This window comes from Cydia fagiglandana, chromosome 9, assembly GCF_963556715.1.
Source record: "Cydia fagiglandana chromosome 9, ilCydFagi1.1, whole genome shotgun sequence".
Taxonomy (NCBI): Eukaryota; Metazoa; Arthropoda; class Insecta; order Lepidoptera; family Tortricidae; genus Cydia; species Cydia fagiglandana.
Window position 1 is genome coordinate 19,348,274 of NC_085940.1, and position 15,033 is coordinate 19,363,306.

Below are 15,033 nucleotides of genomic sequence, written 5' to 3' on the forward strand. Positions count from 1 at the left end.
TTAGTGATGTTCATTTGGAATATTTTGGCCACGGACTTGGTCATAAATTATTTAAAAAATAAATCTTAGAACACCTAAAACAATCGATTCTGAAAGCTTTATGAAAAAGCTCTTGATTTACATTCACAAATCTTGTGAGATTCAGAGTTTTTTTTTTCTGAATTAATAATGTATATAATACTGTTCCGCCGATAACTTTCTTTCAGCTGATGCAACTACAGTAAGCTCGCGAAGTGGGTTCTGAAGGCGTTTTATAAAAGATCTTGGTGTACAGTTCCGGATGTTGTCAAAATGGAAGTGGTCTTTCGTCTAGAAGTGGGTCGAAATTATAATATAAATAATAAAAAATAATAAAGGATATAATACTGTTCCGCCGATAACTTTCTTTCAGCTGATGCAACTACAGTAAGCTCGCTAAGCGGGTTCTGAAGGCGTTTTATGAAAGATCTTGGTGTACAGTTTCGGATGATGTCAAAATGAAAGTGGTCTTTCATCTAGAAGTGGGTCAAAATTAGTGATTTGCATTTTGAATAGTTTGACCACGATCTTGGTCATTAATCATTTAAGAAAAAATCTAAGTACACCTCGATTAATAGATTCTGAAAGCTTTAGAAAAAGCTCTTGATTTACATTCACAAATCATGAAAGATTCAGTTTTTTTTCTGAATTAACAAAGGATATAATATTGTTCCGCCGATAACTTTATTTCAGCTGATGCAGCTACAGTTAGCTTACTAACTGGGTTCTGAAATCATTTTATGAAAGATCTTGGTGTAAAGTTTCGGATGATGTCAAAATGAAAGTGGTCTTTCATCTAGAAGTGGGTCAAAATTAGTGAAGTGCATTTATAATATTTTGGTCACGGACTTGGTTATAAATTATTAAAAAAAAAATCTTAGAACACCTAGGTTAATAGATTCTGAAAGCTTTAGAAAAAGCTCTTGATTTACATTCACAAATCATGAAAGATTCAGTTTTTTTTCTGAATTAACAAAGGATATAATATTGTTCCGCCGATAACTTTATTTCAGCTGATGCAGCTACAGTTAGCTTACTAACTGGGTTCTGAAATCGTTTTATGAAAGATCTTGGTGTAACGTTTCGGATGATGTCAAAATGAAAGTGGTCTTTCATCTAGAAGTGGGTCAAAATTAGTGATGTGCATTTATAATATTTTGGTCACGGACTTGGTTATACATTATTTAAAAAAAAATCTTAGAACACCTAGGTTAATAGATTCTGAAAGCTTTAGAAAAAGCTCTTGATTTACATTCACAAATCATGAAAGATTCAAAGCCAAAGTTATTTTTTTTTCTGAATTAATAATGTACATAATATTGTTCCGCCGATAACTTTCTTTCAGCTGATGCAACTACAGTTAGCTCGCGAAGTGGGTTCTGAAGGCGTTTTATGAAAGATCTTGGTGTACAGTTTCGGATGATGTCAAAATGAAAGTGGTCTTTCATCTAGAAGTGGGTCAAAATTAGTGATGTTCATTTGGAATATTTTGGCCACGGACTTGGTCATAAATTATTTAAAAAATAAATCTTAGAACACCTAAAACATTAGATTCTGAAAGCTTTGCGAAAAAGCTCTTGATTTACATTCACAACTCTTGTGAGATTCAGAGTTTTTTTTTCTGAATTAATAATGTACATAATATTGTTCCGCCGATAACTTTCTTTCAGCTGATGCAACTACAGTAAGCTCGCGAAGTGGGTTCTGAAGGTGTTTCATGAAAGATCTTGATGTACAGTTTCGAATGTTGTCAAAATGAAAGTGGTCTTTCGACTAGAAGTGGGTCAAAATTAGTTATGTGTATTTGGAATATTTCAGCCATTGACTCTGCAATTAATTATTTAAATAAAATACTTAAAATACCTAGATTGGTGGATTCTGAAAGCTTATAATAAAAGCTCTCGATGTAAATTATCAGTTTATGTAAATTATGTAATTTTCTTTTGTTGAAAATGAGTTTACAAAATCGTTCCGCCGCTAACTTCATTTCAGCTAATGCAGCTACAGTTAGCTCGCTAACTGGGTTCTGAAGGCGTTTTATGAAAGATCTTGGTGTACAGTTTCGGATGATGTCAAAATGAAAGTGGTCTTTCATCTAGAAGTGGGTCAAAATTAGTGATGTTCATTTGGAATATTTTGGCCACGGACTTGGTCATAAATTATTTAAAAAATAAATCTTAGAACACCTAAAACAATCGATTCTGAAAGCTTTATGAAAAAGCTCTTGATTTACATTCACAAATCTTGTGAGATTCAGAGTTTTTTTTTTCTGAATTAATAATGTATATAATACTGTTCCGCCGATAACTTTCTTTCAGCTGATGCAACTACAGTAAGCTCGCGAAGTGGGTTCTGAAGGCGTTTTATAAAAGATCTTGGTGTACAGTTCCGGATGTTGTCAAAATGGAAGTGGTCTTTCGTCTAGAAGTGGGTCAAATTATAATATAAATAATAAAAAATAATAAAGGATATAATACTGTTCCGCCGATAACTTTCTTTCAGCTGATGCAACTACAGTAAGCTCGCTAAGCGGGTTCTGAAGGCGTTTTATGAAAGATCTTGGTGTACAGTTTCGGATGATGTCAAAATGAAAGTGGTCTTTCATCTAGAAGTGGGTCAAAATTAGTGATTTGCATTTTGAATAGTTTGACCACGATCTTGGTCATTAATCATTTAAGAAAAAATCTAAGTACACCTCGATTAATAGATTCTGAAAGCTTTAGAAAAAGCTCTTGATTTACATTCACAAATCATGAAAGATTCAGTTTTTTTTCTGAATTAACAAAGGATATAATATTGTTCCGCCGATAACTTTATTTCAGCTGATGCAGCTACAGTTAGCTTACTAACTGGGTTCTGAAATCATTTTATGAAAGATCTTGGTGTAAAGTTTCGGATGATGTCAAAATGAAAGTGGTCTTTCATCTAGAAGTGGGTCAAAATTAGTGAAGTGCATTTATAATATTTTGGTCACGGACTTGGTTATAAATTATTAAAAAAAAAATCTTAGAACACCTAGGTTAATAGATTCTGAAAGCTTTAGAAAAAGCTCTTGATTTACATTCACAAATCATGAAAGATTCAGTTTTTTTTCTGAATTAACAAAGGATATAATATTGTTCCGCCGATAACTTTATTTCAGCTGATGCAGCTACAGTTAGCTTACTAACTGGGTTCTGAAATCGTTTTATGAAAGATCTTGGTGTAACGTTTCGGATGATGTCAAAATGAAAGTGGTCTTTCATCTAGAAGTGGGTCAAAATTAGTGATGTGCATTTATAATATTTTGGTCACGGACTTGGTTATACATTATTTAAAAAAAAATCTTAGAACACCTAGGTTAATAGATTCTGAAAGCTTTAGAAAAAGCTCTTGATTTACATTCACAAATCATGAAAGATTCAAAGCCAAAGTTATTTTTTTTTCTGAATTAATAATGTACATAATATTGTTCCGCCGATTACATTCTTTCAGCTGATGCAACTACAGTAAGCTCGCGAAGTGGGTTCTGAAGGTGTTTTATGAAAGATTTTGGTGTACCATTTCGTATGATGTCAAAATGAAAGTGGTCTTTCGTCTAGAAGTGGGTCAAAATTAGTGATGTGCATTTGGAATATTTTGGCCATTGACTCTGCAATGAATTATTTAAATAAAATACTTAGAGTACCTAGATTGGTGAATTCTGAAAGCTTATAGTAAAAGCTCTCGATCTAAATTATCAGTTTATGTAAATTATTTAATTTTCTTTTGTTGAAAATGAGTTTACAAAATCGTTCCGCCGCTAACTTCATTTCAGCTAATGCAGCTACAGTTAGCTCGCTAACTGGGTTCTGAAGGCGTTTTATGAAAGATCTTGGTGTACAGTTTCGAATGTTGTCAAAATGAAAGTGGTCTTTCGACTAGAAGTGGGTCAAAATTAGTTATGTGTATTTGGAATATATCAGCCATTGACTCTGCAATGAATTATTTAAATAAAATACTTAGAATACCTAGATTGATGGATTCTGAAAGCTTGAAATTAAAGCTCTCGATGTAAATTATCGGTTTATGTAAGTTATGTAATTTTCTTTTGTTGAAAATGAGTTTACAAAATCGTTCCGCCGCTAATTTCATTTTAGCTAATGCAGCCACAGTTAGCTCGCTAACTGGGTTCTGAAGGCGTTTTATGAAAGATCTTGGTGTACAGTTTCGGATGATGCCAAAATGAAAGTGGTCTTTCATCTAGATGTGGGTCAAAATTAGTGATGTTCATTTGGAATATTTTGGCCACGGACTTGGTCATACATTATTTAAAAAATAAATCTTAGAACACCTAAAACAATAGATTCTGAAAGCTTTGCGAAAAAGCTCTTGATTTACATTCACAACTCTTGTGAGAGTCAGAGTTTTTTTTTCTGAATTAATAATGTACATAATATTGTTCCGCCGATAACATTCTTTCAGCTGATGCAACTACAGTAAGCTCGCGAAGTGGGTTCTGAAGGTGTTTCATGAAAGATCTTGATGTACAGTTTCGAATGTTGTCAAAATGAAAGTGGTCTTTCGACTAGAAGTGGGTCAAAATTAATTATGTGTATTTGGAATATTTCAGCCATTGACTCTGCAATGAATTATTTAAATAAAATAATTAGAATACCTAGATTGGTGGATTCTGAAAGCTTATAATAAAAGCTCTCGATGTAAATTATCAGTTTATGTAAATTATGTAATTTTCTTTTGTTGAAAATGAGTTTACAAAATCGTTCCGCCGCTAACTTCATTTCAGCTAATGCAGCTACAGTTAGCTCGCTAACTGGGTTCTGAAGGCGTTTTATGAAAGATCTTGGTGTACAGTTTCGGATGATGTCAAAATGAAAGTGGTCTTTCATCTAGAAGTGGGTCAAAATTAGTGATTTGCATTTTGAATAGTTTGACCACGATCTTGGTCATTAATCTTTTAAAAAAAATCTAAGTACACCTCGATTAATAGATTCTGAAAGCTTTAGAAAAAGCTCTTGATTTACATTCACAAATCATGAAAGATTCAGTTTTTTTTCTGAATTAACAAAGGATATAATATTGTTCCGCTGATAACGTTATTTCAGCTGATGCAGCTACAGTTAGCTTACTAACTGGGTTCTGAAGGCGTTTTATGAAAGATCTTGGTGTAAAGTTTCGGATGATGTCAAAATGAAAGTGGTCTTTCATCTAAAAGTGGGTCAAAATTAGTGCTGTGCATTTATAATATTTTGGTCACGGACTTGGTTATAAATTATTAAAAAAAAAATCTTAGAACACCTAGGTTAATAGATTCTGAAAGCTTTAGAAAAAGCTCTTGATTTACATTCACAAATCATGAAAGATTCAAAGCCAAAGTTATTTTTTTTCTGAATTAATAAAGGATATAATATTGTTCCGCCGATAACTTTCTTTCAGCTGATGCAACTACAGTAAGCTCGCGAAGTGGGATCTGAAGGTGTTTCATGAACGATCTTGATGTACAGTTTCGAGTGTTGTCAAAATGAAAGTGGTCTTTCGACTAGAAGTGGGTCAAAATTAATTATGTGTATTTGGAATATTTCAGCCATTGACCCTGCAATGAATTATTTAAATAAAATACTTAGAATACCTAGATTGGAGGATTCTGAAAGCTTATAATAAAAGCTCTCGATGTAAATTATCAGTTTATGTAAATTATGTAATTTTCTTTTGTTGAAAATGAGTTTACAAAATCGTTCCGCCGCTAACTTCATTTCAGCTAATGCAGCTACAGTTAGCTCGCTAACTGGGTTCTGAAGGCGTTTTATGAAAGATCTTGGTGTACAGTTTCGGATGATGTCAAAATGAAAGTGGTCTTTCATCTAGAAGTGGGTCAAAATTAGTGATTTGCATTTTGAATAGTTTGACCACGATCTTGGTCATTAATCATTTAAGAAAAAATCTAAGTACACCACGATTAATAGATTCTGAAAGCTTTAGAAAAAGCTCTTGATTTACATTCACAAATCATGAAAGATTCAGTTTTTTTTCTGAATTAACAAAGGACATAATATTGTTCCGCCGATAACTTTATTTCAGCTGATGCAGCTACAGTAAGCTCGCGAAGTGGGTTCTGAAGGTGTTTCATGAAAGATCTTGATGTACAGTTTCGAATGTTGTCAAAATGAAAGTGGTCTTTCGACTAGAAGTGGGTCAAAATTAGTTATGTGTATTTGGAATATTTCAGCCATTGACTCTGCAATTAATTATTTAAATAAAATACTTAGAATACCTAGATTGGTGGATTCTGAAAGCTTATAATAAAAGCTCTCGATGTAAATTATCAGTTTATGTAAATTATGTAATTTTCTTTTGTTGAAAATGAGTAAAATCGTTCCGCCGCTAACTTCATTTCAGCTAATGCAGCTACAGTTAGCTCGCTAACTGGGTTCTGAAGGCGTTTTATGAAAGATCTTGGTGTACAGTTTCGGATGATGTCAAAATGAAAGTGGTCTTTCATCTAGAAGTGGGTCAAAATTAGTGATGTTCATTTGGAATATTTTGGCCACGGACTTGGTCATAAATTATTTAAAAAATAAATCTTAGAACACCTAAAACAATCGATTCTGAAAGCTTTATGAAAAAGCTCTTGATTTACATTCACAAATCTTGTGAGATTCAGAGTTTTTTTTTTCTGAATTAATAATGTATATAATACTGTTCCGCCGATAACTTTCTTTCAGCTGATGCAACTACAGTAAGCTCGCGAAGTGGGTTCTGAAGGCGTTTTATAAAAGATCTTGGTGTACAGTTCCGGATGTTGTCAAAATGGAAGTGGTCTTTCGTCTAGAAGTGGGTCGAAATTATAATATAAATAATAAAAAATAATAAAGGATATAATACTGTTCCGCCGATAACTTTCTTTCAGCTGATGCAACTACAGTAAGCTCGCTAAGCGGGTTCTGAAGGCGTTTTATGAAAGATCTTGGTGTACGGTTCCGGATGATGTCAAAATGAAAGTGGTCTTTCGTCTAGAAGTGGATCAAAATTAGTTATGTGTATTTGGAATATTTCAGCCATTGACTCTGTAATGAATTATTTAAAAAAAATACTAAGAATACCTAGATTGGTGGATTCTGAAAGCTTATAATAAAAGCTCTCGATGTAAATTATCAGTTTATGTAAATTATGTAATTTTCTTTTGTTGAAAATGAGTTTACAAAATCGTTCCGCCGCTAACTTCATTTCAGCTAATGCAGCTACAGTTAGCTCGCTAACTGGGTTCTGAAGGCGTTTTATGAAAGATCTTGGTGTACAGTTTCGGATGATGTCAAAATGAAAGTGGTCTTTCATCTAGAAGTGGGTCAAAATTAGTGATGTTCATTTGGAATATTTTGGCCACGGACTTGGTCATAAATTATTTAAAAAATAAATCTTAGAACACCTAAAACATTAGATTCTGAAAGCTTTGCGAAAAAGCTCTTGATTCACATTCACAACTCTTGTGAGATTCAGAGTTTTTTTTTCTGAATTAATAATGTACATAATATTGTTCCGCCGATAACTTTCTTTCAGCTGATGCAACTACAGTAAGCTCGCGAAGTGGGTTCTGAAGGTGTTTCATGAAAGATCTTGATGTACAGTTTCGAATGTTGTCAAAATGAAAGTGGTCTTTCGACTAGAAGTGGGTCAAAATTAATTATGTGTATTTGGAATATTTCAGCCATTGACTCTGCAATGAATTATTTAAATAAAATACTTAGAATACCTAGATTGGTGGATTCTGAAAGCTTAGAATAAAAGCTCTCGATGCAAATTATCAGTTTATGTAAATTATATATATTTCTTTTGTTGAAAATGAGTTTACAAAATCGTTCCGCCGCTAACTTCATTTCAGCTAATGCAGCTACAGTTAGCTCGCTAACTGGGTTCTGAAGGCGTTTTATGTAAGATCTTGGTGTACAGTTTCGGATGATGTCAAAATGAAAGTGGTCTTTCATCTAGAAGTGAGTCAAAATTAGTGATTTGCATTTTGAATAGTTTGGCCACGGACTTGGTCATAAATTATTTAAAAAATAAATCTTAGAACACCTAAAACAATCGATTCTGAAAGCTTTATGAAAAAGCTCTTGATTTACATTCACAAATCTTGTGAGATTCAGAGTTTTTTTTTTCTGAATTAATAATGTATATAATACTGTTCCGCCGATAACTTTCTTTCAGCTGATGCAACTACAGTAAGCTCGCGAAGTGGGTTCTGAAGGCGTTTTATAAAAGATCTTGGTGTACAGTTCCGGATGTTGTCAAAATGGAAGTGGTCTTTCGTCTAGAAGTGGGTCAAAATTATAATATAAATAATAAAAAATAATAAAGGATATAATACTGTTCCGCCGATAACTTTCTTTCAGCTGATGCAACTACAGTAAGCTCGCTAAGCGGGTTCTGAAGGCGTTTTATGAAAGATCTTGGTGTACAGTTCCGGATGATGTCAAAATGAAAGTGGTCTTTCGTCTAGAAGTGGGTCAAAATTAGTTATGTGTATTTGGAATATTTCAGCCATTGACTCTGCAATGAATTATTAAAAAAAAATACTTAGAATACCAAGATTGGTGGATTATGAAAGCTTAAATTATAAGCTCTCGATGTAAATTTTCAGTTTGTGTAAGTTATGAAATTTTCTTTTGTTGAAATGAGTTTACAAAATCGTTCCGCCGCTAACTTTATTTTAGCTAATGCAGCTACAGTTATCTCGCTAAGTGGGTTCTGAAGGCGTTTTATGAATGATTCTGATGTACAGTTTCTGATGATGTCAGTTAGACAGTGGTCTTCTACTCGGAAGTTGGTCAAATTGATCAATATATGTCTAGAATCTTTAGGGCGCTGACTATTATCAATCGTTAAATCTTTGATTATCAAAGAAAGTAAGTTTTTTTAACAGCAAAATGAAAGCTCTTGTCAATAGCTTTTACAAATAATAGACTTGAAGCGTTTTGTAGGCTAGAAAGTAGGATTTTCTTTGTTTGATAAGCACAAAATTCTACGACCAGTCACGATGCATGTTTTTCAGCTACATAGTAAAATTTATGATGAAATGTTCTTAATAGGATTGATGACATTCAACTTTTCCTTAAACTAATGTACTTAGGCTCTTTTTAACGACGAAAAGAAACATTAAAAATCTCGACTTCTTAATTTGGTCGGGTTTTTGTTCGCCGATAACTTTGGCCGATAACTTCACACCGGTTTGTTTATTCATTATGAGGCTACGGAGCCACGGGTAATATAAAAAGCAAAATATTAACCGCTTGGCTTGATTGAGATGAGATGATTTGGCTTAGATATTTTTGTTAAGCACGTCTTAAAGATTAAACAAGCCACAATTATTTTGGTATTTTAGATATAAGACAACGTTGTGTGTATTAAAACTGGCTTAAGTTTAGTTTACTGAGGAATATCGAACTACATTATTTACAAAATCGTGTTATATCAACTGGTCTTACAATATAGTTAACTGCTAAAAATCAAGTAATACTGAAAGTTATATTCCGTACCCAAAGGGTAACCCTGTACTAAGAATCGGCTTTCCATCTGCCCGTCTTTCCGTCCGTCTGTCTGTCACCAGGTTGTAACTCATGATTCGTGATAGTTGAATCTTTCAGTAGATCATGTCGACACTTTTGAGTTTGCACCACGGGCGTCATAATATATTATCATAATATCGCAATGGGAAAATGTATTAAATTTTTTTCATTTTAAACAAATTAAATATGTAGTTTATCATATTCTTTACCTTACACATCATAAAACTATATGACGTCATGATATCCCATGAATGAGATCCTCGATAAAGTCTTGGATCCCTACTTGAACATTGAGCTGTCCCGTACAAGAATATTACCGAGGTTTTCGATTAGATTTTTGATGATTTAAACTAACTGTGGTTCTAATATATTCAAATGTATCAGTCGGTTTACGAACGATAAGCAAACGCTCGAAAATTATTGCTTAGTAATCGTGATATTCATTTATACTAATCATAGACTACGCGTTTTTAAATAACAACGTAACTATATAAAAGAATGCAACATAGCATGATTCAACAGACCAGAGTAGCCATTACTAGCAGTAACAAGAAAAAACTTTCTTATTATTCTTATTCTTATTCTTAAAATAAAATTCGTTTTAAGATGGTGTTTCTTACGGTAGTGACATTGGCAGTCGTTGTAAGTGTACTGTATTATTACTTCACAAGAACTTTCTCTTATTGGAAGGACCGAAATGTTACCGGACCGAAACCTATACCATTTTTTGGAAACATGTATAGATCCGCCATGCGATACGATACAATGGGTGTAGTTTTTAAAAACATATACGAAAGTTTCCCAAGAGAGAAAGTGGTGGGAGTGTTTAGGATGACAACTCCAACGCTCATGGTGCGAGACCTCGACATTTTAAAGCATATATTGGTAAAAGATTTCGACAATTTTGTGGATCGAGGCTTGGAGTTCAGCAAAGAAGGGCTAGGACAAAACCTGTTTCACTCCGACGGAGAGACATGGCGAGGACTAAGAAGTCGATTTTCACCCATATTTACAAATTCAAAGATGAAGAATATGATGTATTTGCTCAACGATCGAGCTGATAAGTTCGTTGATTACGTAAGTGAGATTATAGCGACGACACCCGAGCAAGATATCCATGGATTACTGCAAAAGTACACAATGTCAACGATAACTGGGTGCGCCTTCGGTCTGGATATAGACACCTTTCGTGGAGATATTCAAACTTTAAAAAGAGTCGATAAGGAAATGTTTACCCCTAATTATGCTGTTGAGTTTGACATGATGTTCCCTGGTGTCCTTAAAAAGTTAAATATGTCCGCATTCCCAGCGTACATAGGGAATTTTTTTAAAGAGCTTGTCGAAACTGTAACTACTCAAAGAAACGGAAAGCCGTCAAATAGGAAAGACTTTATGGATTTGATATTAGAAATAAAGAATAAAAAACAAATTGAAGTAGTCAAAAAGCACGGTGATGAAGAAACCAGTACGATTGATATAACTAATGGTGTAATAGAAGCACAAGCCTTTGTATTTTACGCTGCCGGTTACGAGACCTCAGCTTCGACCATGGGTTTCATGTTTTACCAGCTAGCATTGGACACTAAAATACAGGACAGATTAAGAAATGAGATAGATGAATACCTTGAGAGACATAGCAACAGAATAGAACTGGACACTTTAAATGAGTTACAATATTTAGATCAAGTCTATAATGAAACTCTCAGGATGTACCCGATAGTGGATACTTTACAAAGGAAGGCTGAAAACGATTACAAATTACCAGGTATTGAGGCTACAATAGCTAAAGATCAAGTTGTGATCGTATCTGTTTCGGGCATTCACCACGATGAGAAGTACTATCCAGAACCAGAAAAGTTTGATCCCGATAGGTTTTCTCCAGAAAACGTAGCTGCCAGGCATACCTTTGCATATTTGCCCTTTGGCCTTGGACCGCGACATTGCATTGGTAAGTAAACAAACTTATTATGTATATATGTAGGTACTTAACTTTAAAAAAAACACGGATAAATTACTCATTTTTGAAACAAAATGTTTTCAATTTCATTGTGAATTCGTAGCTATGAATTTGTTTTTGCGTGTACATATAGTGCGACATACTTAAAATAGTAGAAATTAAATAAAATTGAACTAAAAAAGAATCATACTAAATTATTGCCATGTTTAAGCATTTTACGTTAAACATGTGACAGTTACGTAGGAAATGGCGCCCTCAATAATTTTCTACAATTTCTTGTCGGACTATAACTCTTGTAATAATTTTGTCGAGGGTTAATTCGAACCCGGTGCACACCTTTTGCGGAGCTCTAAATAAACGTTTGTAAGGTTTGTAACTTGATATCAAGCGTCACCGAAGTCGGTAACAAGTGTATAACTTTTTCCTTGATATCGGTCACGCTTGTGTAGGTCTAGTTTACTTAGCGACGCTGAAACGTGTTGTTAGTGACAATTCGTTCCAGCGTCGCTAAGTAAAGTTCTAAAGAGTATTTAGTATTTTACGAACGTTATTATTTTAAAATTACTTATTCGAGTTATAGAAAAACTTTCCTTTTCTTTCCTATAAAAAATCAAAGTTGCGAAAGGGAAAAAAATTAATGCATACAAAAACAATACCTAGTTAGGTAAGTTTTGATTGTGAGGTGTCACCGGATATAACTTCTTGTTTGTCATTTCGAAATGGTCCTATGTGATTATTAAATACTTTTAGTAGGGATTTTTAACTTTTTTTAATTAATTAGTATTTATCTGTTTTATTCAACCATTTCTCTCTATTTCAGGAATGCGCTTTGCACGCGTGCAGTCTTGGGTGTGCATAATCAGATTGCTCTCAAAGTTCCGCCTTGAAGCCGGCAAGAATACCGTTCGCTCCTTTTCCAACGACCCATATCGGCTCGTGATCGCTCCTAACAAGACCCTATACGTGAACGTTTACCCGCGGTAGGACCTGTAGAAATCAATTGTAAAACTATTTATTTTTATTTATTTTATTACAAGGAGATAGAACAGAAGCATGCAACTGAAGAACAATATGGATAGAATATACGTAACTAGTACAATACAGATTATGCTGTTTCCTTAAACATATCTCACCGAGAACATAAGTGGTATTAAAATGTAAACCTAGTTTACCATTAGGGCCTCTTTCACCATTCCACCCAGTAAAGCGGTTAAACCATTAACCCAATGTGAAACCATGGTAACTCCAGGTTAAACCCGTTAACCCCGGGTTAGTGGAATGTGGAATGGTGCAAGTGGAACTTAGAGTTAGACTAAGATAAGTCTGCAAAGATTTTGATATCACACGCGGTGCAAGTGTTATTTTAACGTCAAATATCATCATCAAATTCGTTGCAGACTGGTCTTTGTCTAACTCTATATTGTCATTACCTTTTCTTTAGGATTCATCGAAAATTGATTTATAAATTGATTTATGATTGATTTATTTGTTTTTTTATTGATTTTTATTGAGTAGTAAGTACTTATGTAAATATTGTAAATATTGTATTTCATTAGTTAAAGAATAAAAAAGTATGAATTATGTACCTACATTGTTTATTGTATTCACTTTCCTGTTTATCAATTGTACCGTTTTCAAAAAGACACAGATAACTAAATAATTTATAAAATACATATCTATAATATCTTAAAAATTAAATTTAGTTACGTCAAGATAGGCAATTAAATAGTTATTGTACATGTAGTAGCATTCGGAACGAAAATGTATGTTGAGCATAGTCAATAAACACACATTGCAAAGCTTAATACGTCAAATAATATTTTTATATCAGTACCTAAATATGATAATATCTAGGCTTTCTGAAAGTGATGTCTCTCAGTCCCAGTTGGTCGGCCCGTGAAGTGAATGAGTGATGAAATAGTACAATACGATACAAGTGCGGAAAGTGAGAAATGATAATGAAATGAAGAAATGAGTGGCAATAAATTGAAACACGACCGAAGACAGCGTTTTTAAATCGACACGAGTTGCGAATTACCTGTTCGCACCTATATTTAATTGTACAACGTTTTACAGTACATAATGACCCTTTAAATTTTCGGCATATGCACGTATTGTGCCAATTACCGCACTAGGGCCGTAAATATTATTTATTTGACTTTGATGAGTGTTGCTCAAGCACTAAGCTTAGATAATGTCAGTTATTATGTAATGTTAATTTAAGTAATGTCATCGCTCATTTCATTTAAGCGCTCATTCATTTAAGCGCTGGTGGCCTAGCGGTAAGAGCGTGCGACTTGCAATCCGGAGGTCGCGGGTTCAAACCCCGGCTCGTACCAATGAGTTTTTCGGAACTTATGTACGAAATGTCATTTGATATTTACCAGTCGCTTTTCGGTGAAGGAAAACATCGTGAGGAAACCTGCATACATCTGCGAAGAAATTCAAAGGTGTATGTGAAGTCCCCAATCCGCATTGGGCTAGCGTGGGGACTATAGCCCAAGCCCTCTCGCGCTCGAGAGGAGGCCTGTGCCCAGCAGTGGGACGTATATAGGCTGAGATGATGATGATGATGATCGCTCATTTTATCTTGATGAAAGGACAACACTGTATTCAATATTTCTTCTGTAAATGTATTATTTTTATATCATCTTCTTATCAAATCAATATATTAGCTAACGGTTGTGTTATAATTTACGCAAGGTTCAGTTTATATATATTAGTAGGTTTAGTAAGGAACACAAATGTATGGAACAGCATGCACTTTAGTCTCAGGCGATGCCGCTTGGCACGATTGTTCCGAGGTCAAACAAAGCTTATTTGCCCCGGTAGACACGAGATCGTAACGTGGAAACCCCCCAAAAGGGGGGGGGGGTGAAAGGGTCGGCTCCCCAGGTCCAATCTATGCTATATTTCTTCCAGTTCTTAACAACCAGGGCAAGTAATATATCATTTTCGTATAATTTAGGAACAAGGAATTCATTTTTGAAATAATTATACATAATGTTATAAATAATATTTTTTTTTTGTTATTAATTATTATATTATTATATATTAATAACAAAAAAAATATTTTAGTACAAAAGATTAAAATGTTATGTAATCTTTGTGACACTTTTGGATGTTACAATCACAGTGTGGCGATTAGCACTAAATAAAAAATTGGACAATGTAACCCATGTATACCTTATTCTGAATAATATCACTTTATAGTAGGCATTCAGACATGTTTTCGTATTAAAAATTAATTTATAGCGCGTGGCGATTTCCGTACAAATGGAACTATGCCCAAAGTTTGCACAAGAGGCGTTGGCGTTGCACAAATGTTTTCCTCGGATTTTATATAGTTTATATGACATCATGATGATATCCCATGAATGAGATCCTCGATAAAATTCTGGATCCCTACTTGAACATCAACCTGTTCCCTACAAGAATATTACGGAGCCTTTCGATTAGATTTTTGATGATTTAAACTAACTGTAGTATTAATATAATTATTCAAATTTATCAGCCGGT

The 15,033-nt window shown here is 33.9% G+C and overlaps 2 protein-coding genes across 5 annotated transcripts in view; both read left to right on the forward strand.

Moving 5' to 3' along the window:
• Window positions 1-15,033, forward strand: part of LOC134667540 (prominin-like protein) — a 494,736-nt gene that overhangs the window by 447,402 nt on the left and 32,301 nt on the right. The window lies entirely within an intron of this gene.
• LOC134667555 (cytochrome P450 6B2-like) lies at window positions 10,069-13,099 on the forward strand. Of its 3 annotated transcripts, none has more exons than XM_063524983.1 (3): window positions 10,069-10,199; window positions 10,301-11,505; window positions 12,335-13,099. In XM_063524983.1, exons 2-3 carry the CDS (start codon window positions 10,308-10,310, stop codon window positions 12,496-12,498), a joined length of 1,362 nt encoding a protein of 453 aa, XP_063381053.1. In that variant the 5' UTR covers window positions 10,069-10,199; window positions 10,301-10,307; the 3' UTR covers window positions 12,499-13,099. The 3 variants fall into 3 exon arrangements, with proteins under 3 accessions (XP_063381053.1, XP_063381051.1, XP_063381054.1); XM_063524984.1 differs by having other exon boundaries at window positions 10,086-10,205; XM_063524981.1 differs by having other exon boundaries at window positions 10,071-11,505.

Bases quoted from the DNA above. Each gene is read 5' to 3' on its own strand.
- LOC134667555 (XM_063524981.1), top strand. From the start codon at position 10,164: ATGGTGTTTCTTACGGTAGTGACATTGGCAGTCGTTGTAAGTGTACTG. The intron at 11,506-12,334 runs GTAAGTAAACAA...TCTCTATTTCAG, and splicing joins TGGACCGCGACATTGCATTG to GAATGCGCTTTGCACGCGTG.